The 12,618-nt window shown below is 37.7% G+C and overlaps 1 protein-coding gene across 2 annotated transcripts in view; it reads left to right on the forward strand.

Annotated features, from left to right (window-relative positions):
- CERS6 (ceramide synthase 6) overlaps positions 1 to 12,618 on the forward strand; it is a 126,949-nt gene that overhangs the window by 62,920 nt on the left and 51,411 nt on the right. For both annotated transcript variants that reach the window (XM_062004886.1, XM_062004888.1), the window contains exon 4: positions 5,183 to 5,240. In XM_062004886.1, coding sequence (XP_061860870.1) covers positions 5,183 to 5,240 — 58 coding nt within the window. The remainder of the gene's footprint in view (positions 1 to 5,182; positions 5,241 to 12,618) is intronic.

The raw sequence follows: 12,618 nt of genomic DNA on the forward strand, positions 1-12,618 counted from the left end.
CATTACTGGGCAGCATTGGCCTGCCTTTGGAGCCGTAAGGGCTGTGCACTGCCAGGGGTGTATGGCAAAGCTGGGGTCTCTGTGGGGAGGGCCTGTGTTCATAGCCCAGCCCAACCAATCTTCCTGCAAAAGAAACGGAAAAAAAGGGAAAACTGCGGGAGCAGAGGCCTTGTGCCTCTTCAGCCTTATTCTTGAGAGAAAGGCTGCTCTGGATCAGGAATGCACTCGTGTTGAGCAAAACAGTCGGATCCGTTGCTGCACCCTTGAGGGGCTGCAGAGCATTCATTTTACGACTACATTAGAAAACAATTTCTGTTGCTGGAGAGACACTTTCTAACTTTGCTGCAGTGTATCACATCCATATCTGAAACATTGGTCTGGTGAGCACCAGCGTAACCTTAAGGATTTGCCAGAAGGGCCATATGTAAGCAGGTTCAATCTCCCTTCTTCTGAGCTCAAGCAGACTGGACACAAGCCAGGTTCAATGTGGAAGTCTTGTAGGCCTGTTAGTGCAGAACGAAAGTGAAGCTCATAAATGCTATTGCCTGTCAAGTCTTCCAGAATGCTTGTTCCTAGAGTGCTTTCATCTGGTTTTGCTGGATTTAAATTAACCTAAAAAGTCTTTCAAGCAGCATGCTATGTGTGTATATGGGTCATTCAAATTCTCTGTCTCTATACTACAGACTATAGGAGTGTTTCAGGTCTGAAGGCCAGAGCAAATTCTCACAAAACAGAGCAGCTTTAGCTGTCTTCTTCTTTCAGTTAAATTTGAATTGATGTGGCAGTAGCCCACAATGGGATGCTTCACCTAGTGGCCTTGTTGTATTGAGTATTGCCTGGGGCAAAGGGGAACAAAAAGATATCTTAGTACAGATCTTGCCTTCCTTTTCCTAGTCTGTGGGGCTCTATTACTGCTTGCTTTAGAAGAGTTTATTGCTTTCTCTGTTACAAGGCAACCAGCTGTAATGCAAATGATAATGGTCCCTAGTGACCTAGGGACATTCAGCATGAGCTGCTGATGCTTAGGAAGGACCTTGAGGAGGATATCAGAAACAGTACTAGAGAGAGGTTGTACCACTGGCCAGATATCTGCCTTTCCCTGAGGTCTGTGCTCAGACTAAGGGCTTTTTTCTAAACATGAGAGGTTGGACTGTCACCTAGGACAAATTAAAGACCTATCTTCATCAACTACTACTTCATGAATTCAATTGGCAATGAGGCTTGATAACCTCACACTTAAGAAATATGTCCTCTTCTAGAATGTCCTGTGCAGAGAGAAAGAATATTTTGTCTAAGTTCCAAAAATACTAAGGTAGTTTGGACACTGAGCTATACTGTGAGTGGACATGATGCCTACTATTCACTTGCATCTCTTCTTCAGTGGGCTGCAGTGAGACCCAAATGGAAGGATAAGGAAGTATATACTGTAGATTGTAAGTGATGGGTTTCATTGCAGTATTTATTGCAAAATAATTTAATTGAGAGTTCACCTTTGGAGGAATCTTGCTGGACAAATCTGCATTGCAGGAAACAATGCAGACCTTGTCTGTATGATTTTGAGCAAATAACATAGCTTCACAACCAAGTTTCCGTCCCTTTCCTTTCTATTCTTTGTCCCAAGTCAGGGAGCATTTTCTGCTTCACAAGAAGAAATGGTCCTACACATGACAATTTTGTGGCTAACAAACTCTTCAGTAGTGAGAGATGAAACAGAGGAGAAAATAGAACCTAGGTTTTCCAAAGCCTGGCACATGTTCCTACTGCCAGAGTACCCAGTAAAAGAGGTGATTGAGTGGGTGTGAGGGTGGCTCATACGACAACAAAGCATCAACAGGATTTTAGGTTATTGACTCTTTGCACAAAGGTAGGAAACAGGGCAGAAAACTGAGTGCTAACTCGATTCTCAGTGTATTCAGAGGCAGAGCAATCTATGTGTGACCTTGTGCCAAGCATTATTCACATATCCGCCATTAAATTTATGATAGCGTGTAACATTGCTGCAGATAGGCTCCTTGTCTTCTTTTCACTCTGCAGCTGAAGGGAACAACGTCCTTAGTTTTGACCACTTCTTGTATGTATACTTCTTTTGACTGTAGTGCCTCATAAATGTCACTCATTCTGTAAGTGATCTTAACTGTGAATTTAGTTTAATATGGATTTTTTTAGATCTCAATATAGAATCATAGACCCATAGAATGGTAGGGGTTGGAAAGGACCTTTAGAGATCATCTAGTATGTTAATTTGTATGTTGTATTTTATTAAAATTTTATTTCATTTAAATAGACAGTTACAAATGAAGTTGTTATAGTCATTGGTGTTAGCAGTAATGTGTAACATTTGCTAAAGCATTGAACATAGTTAGCTAGTTAGACCAGATTTATTCACTTACTGTATAATAGTAAGCACCTTAATAAAATTTATTTTCTTCCCAACCTTTTTGTATTCATCTATTTAGCCATGGCCAGTGGATGTTTTACTGTTAATTACAGCAATAAAACATGTACAAGCAGTGGTAAAACAAAGGGGAAACTCCTTTGACTTCTTCGTATGAGACTGAGATTCCAACTAGGGGATTGAGCCAGCAGAATTTACTTTATAAGCCCGCAGAAAAGGCAACTACCTGCCTGGTACAGAAAATGGGAAAGTCTTTTCTAGCTCTGCTGCCACTAGAGTTAACTGATTAATAAAAATAAACATGCTGGGGACTATTTCCAACTTTGTTTTGTTTTGGATTTTTCTTTATTGCAGTTTGTTGTGTAGCTTTTGTGGATGTTGTTTAGCAGGAGTGAGTAGGTTTTTGTACCAGTACTGCTTACTTTTAAAAGAGGTTAGGACCTTGACCAGCTTTGTCTATCACCCAGTTCTGAACCTTTCTTTAACTTCTGATGATCAATCCAAATAGACTTCTTTGGCAAATTAGGAAAAAAGAGAAAAGAAAACCAACAGCATATATCATCATATACTTGTATGCACGTATCACCTTTGTAGCATTTAAACAACTGGAGCAATATCTGTTGGCTCTTGGATCTGAGGTTTTTACAAAGCTCCAGGAATTCTCCTACGTGGCAAACCATGGCTTTAGCACGGATCTGTGGTAGTGCTTTGGGAGGTGGGTGGAAAGTTACACAAGGAAACTGGTGTTTCTGAATTTGCTTCTTTCAGGAAAGGGCCTCTATTTCCTGAGGTGATAGCAGCAGCAAATGCTGCATCTTGAGTCTTCCAGATGTCCCTGTGGACTAGCAAATCTCTGAGACCTGCCATCTAAAATTTAACCATCAGTATATTTAAAATAGTTTACATTGCCTTTGAACTTTTTTATGAAATATTGCATCTTGCAACAGCAAGCTACAAATGTCCTCAAGTATGATGTGACTTTTTCTTGGAGAAATGTGAAATAAAGGTGATATTGAGAGAATTTTTAAAACAAGAAAGCTCTGTGAGGAATTCAACAGAAGTGATTAACACTTAGGAGCAAAAGAAGAGCACTGGGAGTGCTTTGCAGTGAGACTAGGTTAGACAGTTTTTCTCTCCTAATATTTTTATTTTCAGTGACAACCTTCAAACTCTCAGTAGACAAGTTATGTAACTTTATAGTTAAATGGCAGTTTTCCTAGCTATAGGACCAGCCTAATGAGAAAATGATATATGAGCCAAATAAAACCTTCCGTCATATTGCTGTCCTTGCTGTTTCTCCCATGTTCATGATCCAAAGGTTTCTACCATCACAGCTAACGTTTTGCTTCCAAGTACTCTATTTTTGAAGTATCTTGAAGAAACTACCAGCATGAAAGCTGTGAGCCGTGTTGCTAGTGTGACTGAACCCTTGAAGGGATTGTTATTTGTATTGGATCAATTGAATAAATTCAGGATAAGAGACTTTCTATTCAGCTGAAGTATCACACTTCAAATCTCATTGATGTTCTTACACTCTCCTGTACTCAGCTTGTCAGAGGGTTATTTGTGTATGACAACTTTCTTTCTAAATACTTTTAAAAGTAGCTTTGAAGAGGAATATTTGGATTAATCTTCTTTTATATAGGAGCATTTTCAGTTTTGAAACTATTCCAGTAATGTCTGCACATGCTTCAGTGCCAATTAAGCATAAGCTAATAGTTTTGCCAGTAGAGAGAAAGTTGTAAGTGCTATAAAATATGGAATTGAAGATGATTCACAGTGCAGTATTGGCTCACACTAAGGAAGCTAAATCTCATCCAGCTATAAATGTTATGAATAGTACTTCACTGGCATTCATGTCAAGCATGTTTGCATAGCCACTCCAACCCTTGGAAAGAAAAGAACCTACGGCTTAATGTAAGAATTTGCATTGTATGAGGTTTGATAGTATTTCCTTATACTTCCATTGACTCTTCTTGCCTAAGCCAGTAAGGGGTCCAAAAAATAGGAAGATACTTTGTATGTCATCTTTTATTGGGGAAGGGAGAAAGATATAGAGGCAAGGATGATTTAATTTTAAATCTACTGGGTTTCTCTCTTACTTTAAATGGCATCTCGTTCCTAGCGTCCTGTTCGCCTCTACCTATGAAAAGAAAAACTAGAAGCCTAGCAATTATTTCATGTATGTTTGGGAAAATGTAGAGTCATCTTTATCAAGGAAACTCTTTGGAAGCTGACGCAAATTGTGGATATAGATCTGTATTCAGCATATCTGTCTGACACAAATGCACTCCCTAAAACCAAGAGTGCTTTTAAACCAACTGTTGTAATCTGCTAAGTGAAATTCCAACTCATCATGGATGATGCTTTTCATTACTAAAGACTGTATTAGATGTGCAATCACCTGTTGAAGACTTAATAAAATTTCTTATGGTCATTGTCCTGGTGTCTAATAACAAGCGAACTTCCCTTCAATAGGTGTGCAAATTGTCCTCTGTCCTCCACTGTCCTGATAGTGTTCATGAAACTTTTAAAAACTAATGTTGGAAATTAGTTTTTTCCTATCGTGTTTACATGAAATTAGCCACTTTTTGTCAGAGGGCTAATGAGAGGCTGGGAAAAGCAGACTGATGAGCACCATGCTTTAGTAGTAAAAGTAGATGATTAGACGAGAATGTTCCTTCGACATCTGTTAACATGACCAGGACATTGTGTCATGGCAGTATGTTGAACTGTGAAGTATGTAAAACTTGTTATCCTATAGTTAATCTCTTGTACCTTTTGCAGGTGGAGATTTACATTTTACCTTTATATATTTACCTATGGAGTTCGGTTTCTGAAAAAGGTAGGTACTTTTATTTTTATGCCTTTTTTGTTTGAAGTCTTTTATATGTATATATATATACATATATAAACAACAGGAATAAACTTATGTTCAAAAATAGTAAAAATTAGAATTTAATTTGTTTTCATAAGATAAGTTGCTACTGGCATTGGTAAAGAATATAAGATCTTATCAATATTTATTGGGGTAAAAAAACCCCAAATGGTATAGCAACATGCCCAGTTCATTTTATTACTTTACATTATAAGCTTTAAGCTGACAGTAAGGCTCACAAAAGTATTCACCTCAATTTCTGCATCGTCTTTGTTTAAATGCCTCTGGCAGAGGTTGCTTTTTGTAACAAACAGAATCCTTTAGTGTTTTTAAAAATACTATTTTTTTGCCAGTTCATTGTCTGATGTACTGCAGAAGATTGTTTCTATAGGTTTCCCATCCATGCTGTGTTTTGGATGATTTAAGCAGAGAAGGGTATTGATAGCTTCTAAATGCCCTGGCATAGTTCAATTAACCCTGCTGTAGACAGTAATGTGGATTTATGGTGCAAATTGTTTTTATAATGTGGCTAGCTCTCAGAGCTTTTGTACAAGTCAAGCCGTATTTGTGTAATTCTGAGAGGTAATATTAGAGGAATATGTGGTCTTAGTGCCTTCATGTAATCTTATTTTCTTTATTTTGAACAAAAGTTTGACATGAGAAAATGAAACCCAAATGTTTCTGATGCTTTGTAAAGAAAAGTAGCTATTAAAAACAACAAAAAAAAACTTTAAAAAAAACTTTATTACCAGCCCTTGTGAGCTGTTTCTGAAGACTGAGTTTACATGTCAAAGGCATGATGTCTTCCTCCCAATTCAGCTTATTACTGCAGTTTGAGGAGGACAGGCTGATAGCATGGTTGTTTGAATAAGATATACTATTGCTTGCTTGACAAGCTTGACAGGGATTGATTGTGTAATTTTGTTGTAATTTTAACTTTCAACATGTTGAATTTTTACAAGGAGAGTTTGTTTATTATTTAATTGTGTATGTATTTTTAGTTACTCGTGTTTGCACAGTATTGTAAATGAGTCTTGCAGTATTTCATGCTATTGTCATTTTTGCAGTGTTTTGCATCATGTATTCAGACCTTTAACATGGAAATGTATGTAAATTAAAAAAATTATGATTTTGATTGTATTTATATTTACACCATCTCCCTAGTAACCTTGTATAACTAAAAGAAAGTACAGATTTTTTACTGTCCATCAAACACAAAAGATTTTACTGTGTCCACTTAGAGGGGATATCTGGCTCTGCAAGCGATAAAATTCAGACCTCGAAATCTGGAGGAAGACTCTTCTTTCAGATCTTCACTACAGTACCAAACTGGAAAATCCTTTTTAATTTGTCTTGATTTTCTTAATGGAATAATTGTGAAGGAACACTTAATTGCTTCCTTAGGAAACTAATGGAAAAAGTTAAGCATAATGAATTCTGTTACAAATTTGACAGAAAGATTTTTCCTTCAAAAAGCTGTTTTACATGGAGAGAAAGTTAATTTCATAGTCAGTGGTGCCTTGCTGTGCTAATGCTGCAGTAGAGATCTGTATCCTTTCAAATAACAAGGTCTGCTTAAGATCATCCCCGAGATATCTAGTCTGGAAGATTGATAAGCATGGTGGGTGAGCCCAGGTGGAATGGCAGTCCGGATGGGTGCAGTTCCATCACAGCAACACGTCCTGCCTTACTGGGAGATAGGGTAAGAAAGAGTAAATACTACAGACATTCCTTTTTTGAGGAATGGACTATTCCACCAGCAGAGCAACACATTGGAAATATTCATTTTGCCTTTTAAAACCTAAAATAATGTGTAGTTAATACATACATACATGTATTTTGGATAGCTGAATAAGACATTATGATACAGTACATCTTTCAAACATCCAAGTGTAAAATGAATATATTCTTTAAAGGGAAACTGTGTTTTGCTGCATTTCAAATGAACAGAATCATTCAAGGTAGATTGGTTTATCCATTTCTAGATAGTTAAGATCTCTGATTTGAGAAAGCTGGTTTCACCATTGTGAGTGGAAAGTGCTCCTTATGAGTTGGTCTTACAACTTTTACTCTCACAAGGTACTCCTCTTAGAAAGTGAACCAACTCAAACTATGACAAGCGTATTGCCTGTTTTATAGCTTCTTTGTTGGCTCTTGACTTGCCAGGCAGCAAAATACTGTGATTTCCATATTATTGTCCTTCCCCAATGACTTGACCCAGTCTCCTTGCCACCTGCTGCTGCTTTGCTTTGCTGCCTGTGTTACTGACTTGATTGAGGTTTTTTGTTCACATTTGGCTCTTTTAAATATTGCTTCCTTAGTTTGAAGGCTAAATTCATCTTTACCTACAAGACTGGCATGGAGCCCATCAATTACTTAGCACTGCTTTTGAGATAGTTTTGAGGTTCTTTGTGCTGGCTTTTTGCCTAGAGGTGAATTTCACCTTTTGGATTCATTCTGAAAACGCCTTTCTCATAATGACCACAGCACATGAATCATTGCTACTGTGTCCTCTACTGTTACCTTCCCTATTTGCTGCATAAAGCAGTATTACTGCAGCAGTGCAGTATCAGCAGAAGGATGGATGTCTGTGTTTCCTTGTGCCTACAAAACTGCCTGAGGAAGATCTAACCAGGATACTCTGGCAAACCATCATTCTTGCAAAAAAAAAACAAAACACGTCATCAGGTCTTTAATGGCTTTGTAGAGCTGACAAGCTTTTTGGGGGAAGATGGGCAAGGTGTGCCAAAGCTTAATAAGCAACAGTTAGCAGATTTATCAACTCTGTTTTAGTTCTGAAAGTGTGATATTGTCAGCGTGGCACACATGCCAATGTTAATTTATTTTTACAATGGTAACTAACTGCATTAAAGTTTTACATTGCCTGGCTCCAGCATCTCACAAGGAGAAAGAGTCCTGGGGTTTCACCTTTGGTTTTGACCTCCCTGCAGAAATACAGGAAAGCTAATAAAGTTGTCGTTTGGCCTAATCATAGCCCTCTCTAAAATAATGTGGCAAGCTTGTCTTTGTTACGGTCCATGACTTCAGTTAATGGCTCATCTAGAGATGAACCTGTAAGACTTTGTAGTAAAAACTGCATGTAGTGGGATGTATTCAGTTCTTTTGCCATGCTGTAATTCCTGAGTATGTTGCTGGAGAGTTAAAGACTTTCTTCTCACTGAAAGCCGTGTCTCTTTATTGAGCTGTTGTCTTGTGTTTTGTCTTTTCCTAGCGTTAGATGTATACTGTTAAATCATAAATGAAGTAAAAAAACCCCCTTACTTTCGTTGAACAGTATTTTCAAAATACTGCAATTCACAGGGAAAAATGCGTGACATAAAGCTTTGCTTGCTCTGTTGCAACAGAACCTATCAAACTTTATGCTTTAAATAAGTTTTTATCTTAGTGATGTCTGTAGGACATTTAGATTGGGCCACTTTGCTGAATAAAGTTCATCACAAACTCAGGAAAATCCTCTCGACTGGGAAGGCAGAGGATTGGCAATAGAGTGTGTCTGCGTGTGTCTGTTGTAGGCCATGGTAACATGATCATGATGTGTTTTAGCAATGTAAAATGCACAAAAACTTGTGCTTCCATCTTCCATATCCATCTCCCTCTATCCATATGGCCATCTGCTTTCCACAGCCTCTGGATCATACAACAGCTGCCTCACAGCACTTTCCCCCTTTTTCTGCCAACTCCACCACTGAATTCTCAAGGCAGAAGATCTTTATGAAGTTTGCACTGCTCTTGTCCTCAGTGCCTCCTAATTCAAATGTGTGTATGTTGTGAACTTTGCCTTTGTTGAGCTAACATATCACCTGTGAAGGGACATTGTACGAATGAACTTCTTTATTACATCATATACTGTTGATGGCATATGTCAAATCGAGCTGCTTTGATTGTTTCCCCTTTTTTGGGCATAAAGAAACAGTAAAAGTGCAACCATTGGCTTCTGCTGCCTTCAGTCAAGAATTTATTTTAATTGCAGGGTGCCATTGTGTGATTGTAACATCTTATAAATGTGTGCCCCTTTCAAGAGTTGCAGTGAAGTGAGAGAATTGTCTTTGATGAGACAGTAAAGAAGGCAAGGCAATTGCTGTCTTACAGATGTACCACACGTAGATGAATAGCTCACAGCCTTCCAGACATTCATCCAAACCGTTGCATCAGCTACAAATTGTGTCTTAATATGTATGCAAAAGAGATTTCAGTAAAATTTTTAGAGTAATTAGTATTTAATTATCATATTAGACATTTCTCCCTTTTTCAGCTCCTGTGTGACTTCAGCCTTTTTTTTTTTTACTCTGTGTCAAAATAAGTCAATGTATTTTACAGAGCAGCAAGGTTTAATTTCATAGAGATTTCATTGTCATTGTCGGTAACTAGTGAAGTAATTAATAACATTTCAAAATCAAAGCATCTCAAAGATGAAATTGTTTCCTTGGTTTTGGTTTCTTTTAGAATGTTCCATATACGTTTTGCTACTTCTTAAAGTTTTCTCTAATTAAATGCTTTCTTATTTATATTACTATGTGGTGTAATGGTGGGATGAGACTATCTCTTTCCCAGAGTGTCTCTTGTTGTTGAAGTGACATGTATGTTTACCTCTGTTCTTTCATAGCAGAAATTTCAATTTTACAAAAACGAACTGTTAACTTTCTAGGTAGTGAGTATAAAGCGGATATTGGTAGATGGGTGAGTTTGTAACTCCATACCAGCACCCCATGGCATTGTGTGTTTCAAGACATGCCCAGCCATCGGGAACATGCTCTGCTCCAGACCGAACTTTCATCTTCCTCAGACTCAGTCGTGCAGGATGCTCCATCCTCCTTCTCATCATGGTGGCTAATGCTCTGAGGGGCTAAAATAGGTCATCATAATTAGGATTTGAAGTCACGTGACAGTTCTGATACTTTATGAGACGAGATCAACATCAATGTAGATTAGAGCTCAAGCCATTTCACTTTCTACCTCAAATATTACCATTTTCAAGGGCACATTTGTTGACGAATATTCTTCTGTATGAGAAAACAGACTGAGACACCAGCTTTCAAAGAGAATTTGAAACTTTCTTTCATGACTCAATGCCAACTCTATTACTCATTGTTTTCTACAGAAGATTTTAATAATTTGGGGCTGGAGAGTGAGTGGCCCATAAAATCCTTTAATGCAACACATTCATTTTCTGAAAAGCTCCTCGTTGCACCTGTTCTTGGCAAAAGGGTAAATGCTAAATGTGACCTTTGTTTTCAAATCTTGTTTTTCAAGCTTCTGAAAGAGATCCAGCCTCACCATGTTTTTGCAATATGGACCAAAGATGGTCCTTTCACCTGAATGCTTCAGTGCTTCATCTGAAATGAAGCCCAAATTAAAATACTATTTTAGTTATTTTAGAACACTCACAGACTCTACTCAAAGTAAATGTTACTTTGATTTTTTTTTTTAAAAGAGTCTGTTTAACATTTTTTCCTGTAATTGATGCTCATGACACTAAATGTGGAGTTGCTTTCCTTTTCACTTTTTAAACTCATTTCCATGGTTCTTGTTTTTAAGTTAAGTGGTGAAAAAGGTGATTTTCTTTGTTCTGTGTGCTATTTAGGTGTATATATATGCAAGATATAGAATGTAAATACCTAGAGGAGGTGTTGTTGAGTCTCCTTCTCTGGAGACATTCAAAACCCACCTAGCCAAGTTCCTGTGTGACCTACTCTAGGTCGTCCTGTTCTGGCAGAGGGAGTGGGCTAGATGATCTTTCAAAGTCCCTTCAAACCCTTAGGATTCTGTGATCTTAAATATTGATCTTACAAGTTCTGTATTTACTCTTTTGTTACACTAAATCTAATCCAAAGTAAAAACAATTATATGAAATTATCTAATATGAAATTAGCATTCTTGTGTGGGTGATATCAGAGCCCTGGTGGTGTTGGAAAGTTTGTCATCTTCATAGGCAATGCATGATGAGATAGCACGTTTTAGTGGCTTAGAGTGGCCAAGTTGATCTGTGATGTATTAAATTGACTCTTACACAGAAGGGTTTGGCCTTGAATGCCATCAGAACTGTAAAGTGTGATTATGAAAATATAATATGGTCCTAGGACTTCCTTGGAGTTGGCATAATAACGTGCATGCCCAGAAGCATGTTCCTTTACCTTAGTATCTTTCCAAATAATTAAGATTTGAAGCATAAAAAAAAGTAACCAGTCCTGTTTCCACTCTGATCATGTATATCCAAATTCTTCCCCTTTCTGATTGCAGCTGAGAGTTTTCAGCACTACCATTTGTTTCATTTGTATGTCCAGAAAATAATTCCTGGCAGAGCACCACACCAATATTGATACCAACAAGACATTAAGTTCCAGTAACATTAAACTGACTGCTTTGCTTATCACTAACATAGGAACAAGGTAACAATTTTGTTTTCTTCAGTAATATTTGCAATTAAAACAATGGTGACTTGGGTCATTAAGAGTTAATGATCTGATTGTTCTTTCATTAAGTGGAAAAATTAGCATTAGCTTCAGCAATAAACAGAGTGAGGAATTACTTGCCTGCTGATGCTTGGTGATAAGCACTATCTATGTAGAATGAAAAACCTTCACAAACATCTGGAAGCAAAGCTTCCAGGTGACATATGATGACTTTTCACATTCAGTTTCCTTCCTTGAATTGCCCATGAGACATACAAACTCACAAAAGAGCACGAATTCTCTGCGGTAAGAGTCTTGCCAAGTCTATATGGAAACTTGAGAACATGAAGTTTATGCAGTGATCCTACAGGGAAAAGGACCATCTGCCAGGATAAACAAATAACTTTTGACTTGCTCTTCTTTACATTTAGTGTTTAAGTAAGGCTGATGGTACAAGAATGTGGTGGTTATGTTTAAAAAACGCCAGGTGCTTCTATATGTATGCAGCTGATTGGGTATCAGTTCTGCATCTCCCTTCCTAAGGAACTATCTGCTGTGTAATTGCAACTGCTAGTGGTGCAGATAGATTTCAAAACAACGGGAAAGCCATGTTGAAGTGTAAATTTGACTTCAAAAACAGACTCAGGTGATAAAAATGTATAGAACACAGCTAGGAAAAAAAACCCCAGTGTAGTACAGAGGAAAGAAATCCTTGTCAGGTAGAGCTCCGGTACAACTCTTATGATAAGTTTTTCTTTCTTGAAACTACAGAGTGTATCAAAAGAGGAAAAAGAAGTGCTTATCCTCATGTTTGCACTAACCACTGAGCTAGCCAATTACTGTGACAGCAGGAGATGCTCTGTTAGTGGCCTAAATTTTCTATGCACACTTAGAAAGAACCTGATTTCCGATTTTTTTTTTTCTGAATGAGAGTG

The sequence above is a fragment of the Colius striatus genome, chromosome 11 (assembly GCF_028858725.1).
Source record: "Colius striatus isolate bColStr4 chromosome 11, bColStr4.1.hap1, whole genome shotgun sequence".
Classification (NCBI taxonomy): Eukaryota; Metazoa; Chordata; class Aves; order Coliiformes; family Coliidae; genus Colius; species Colius striatus.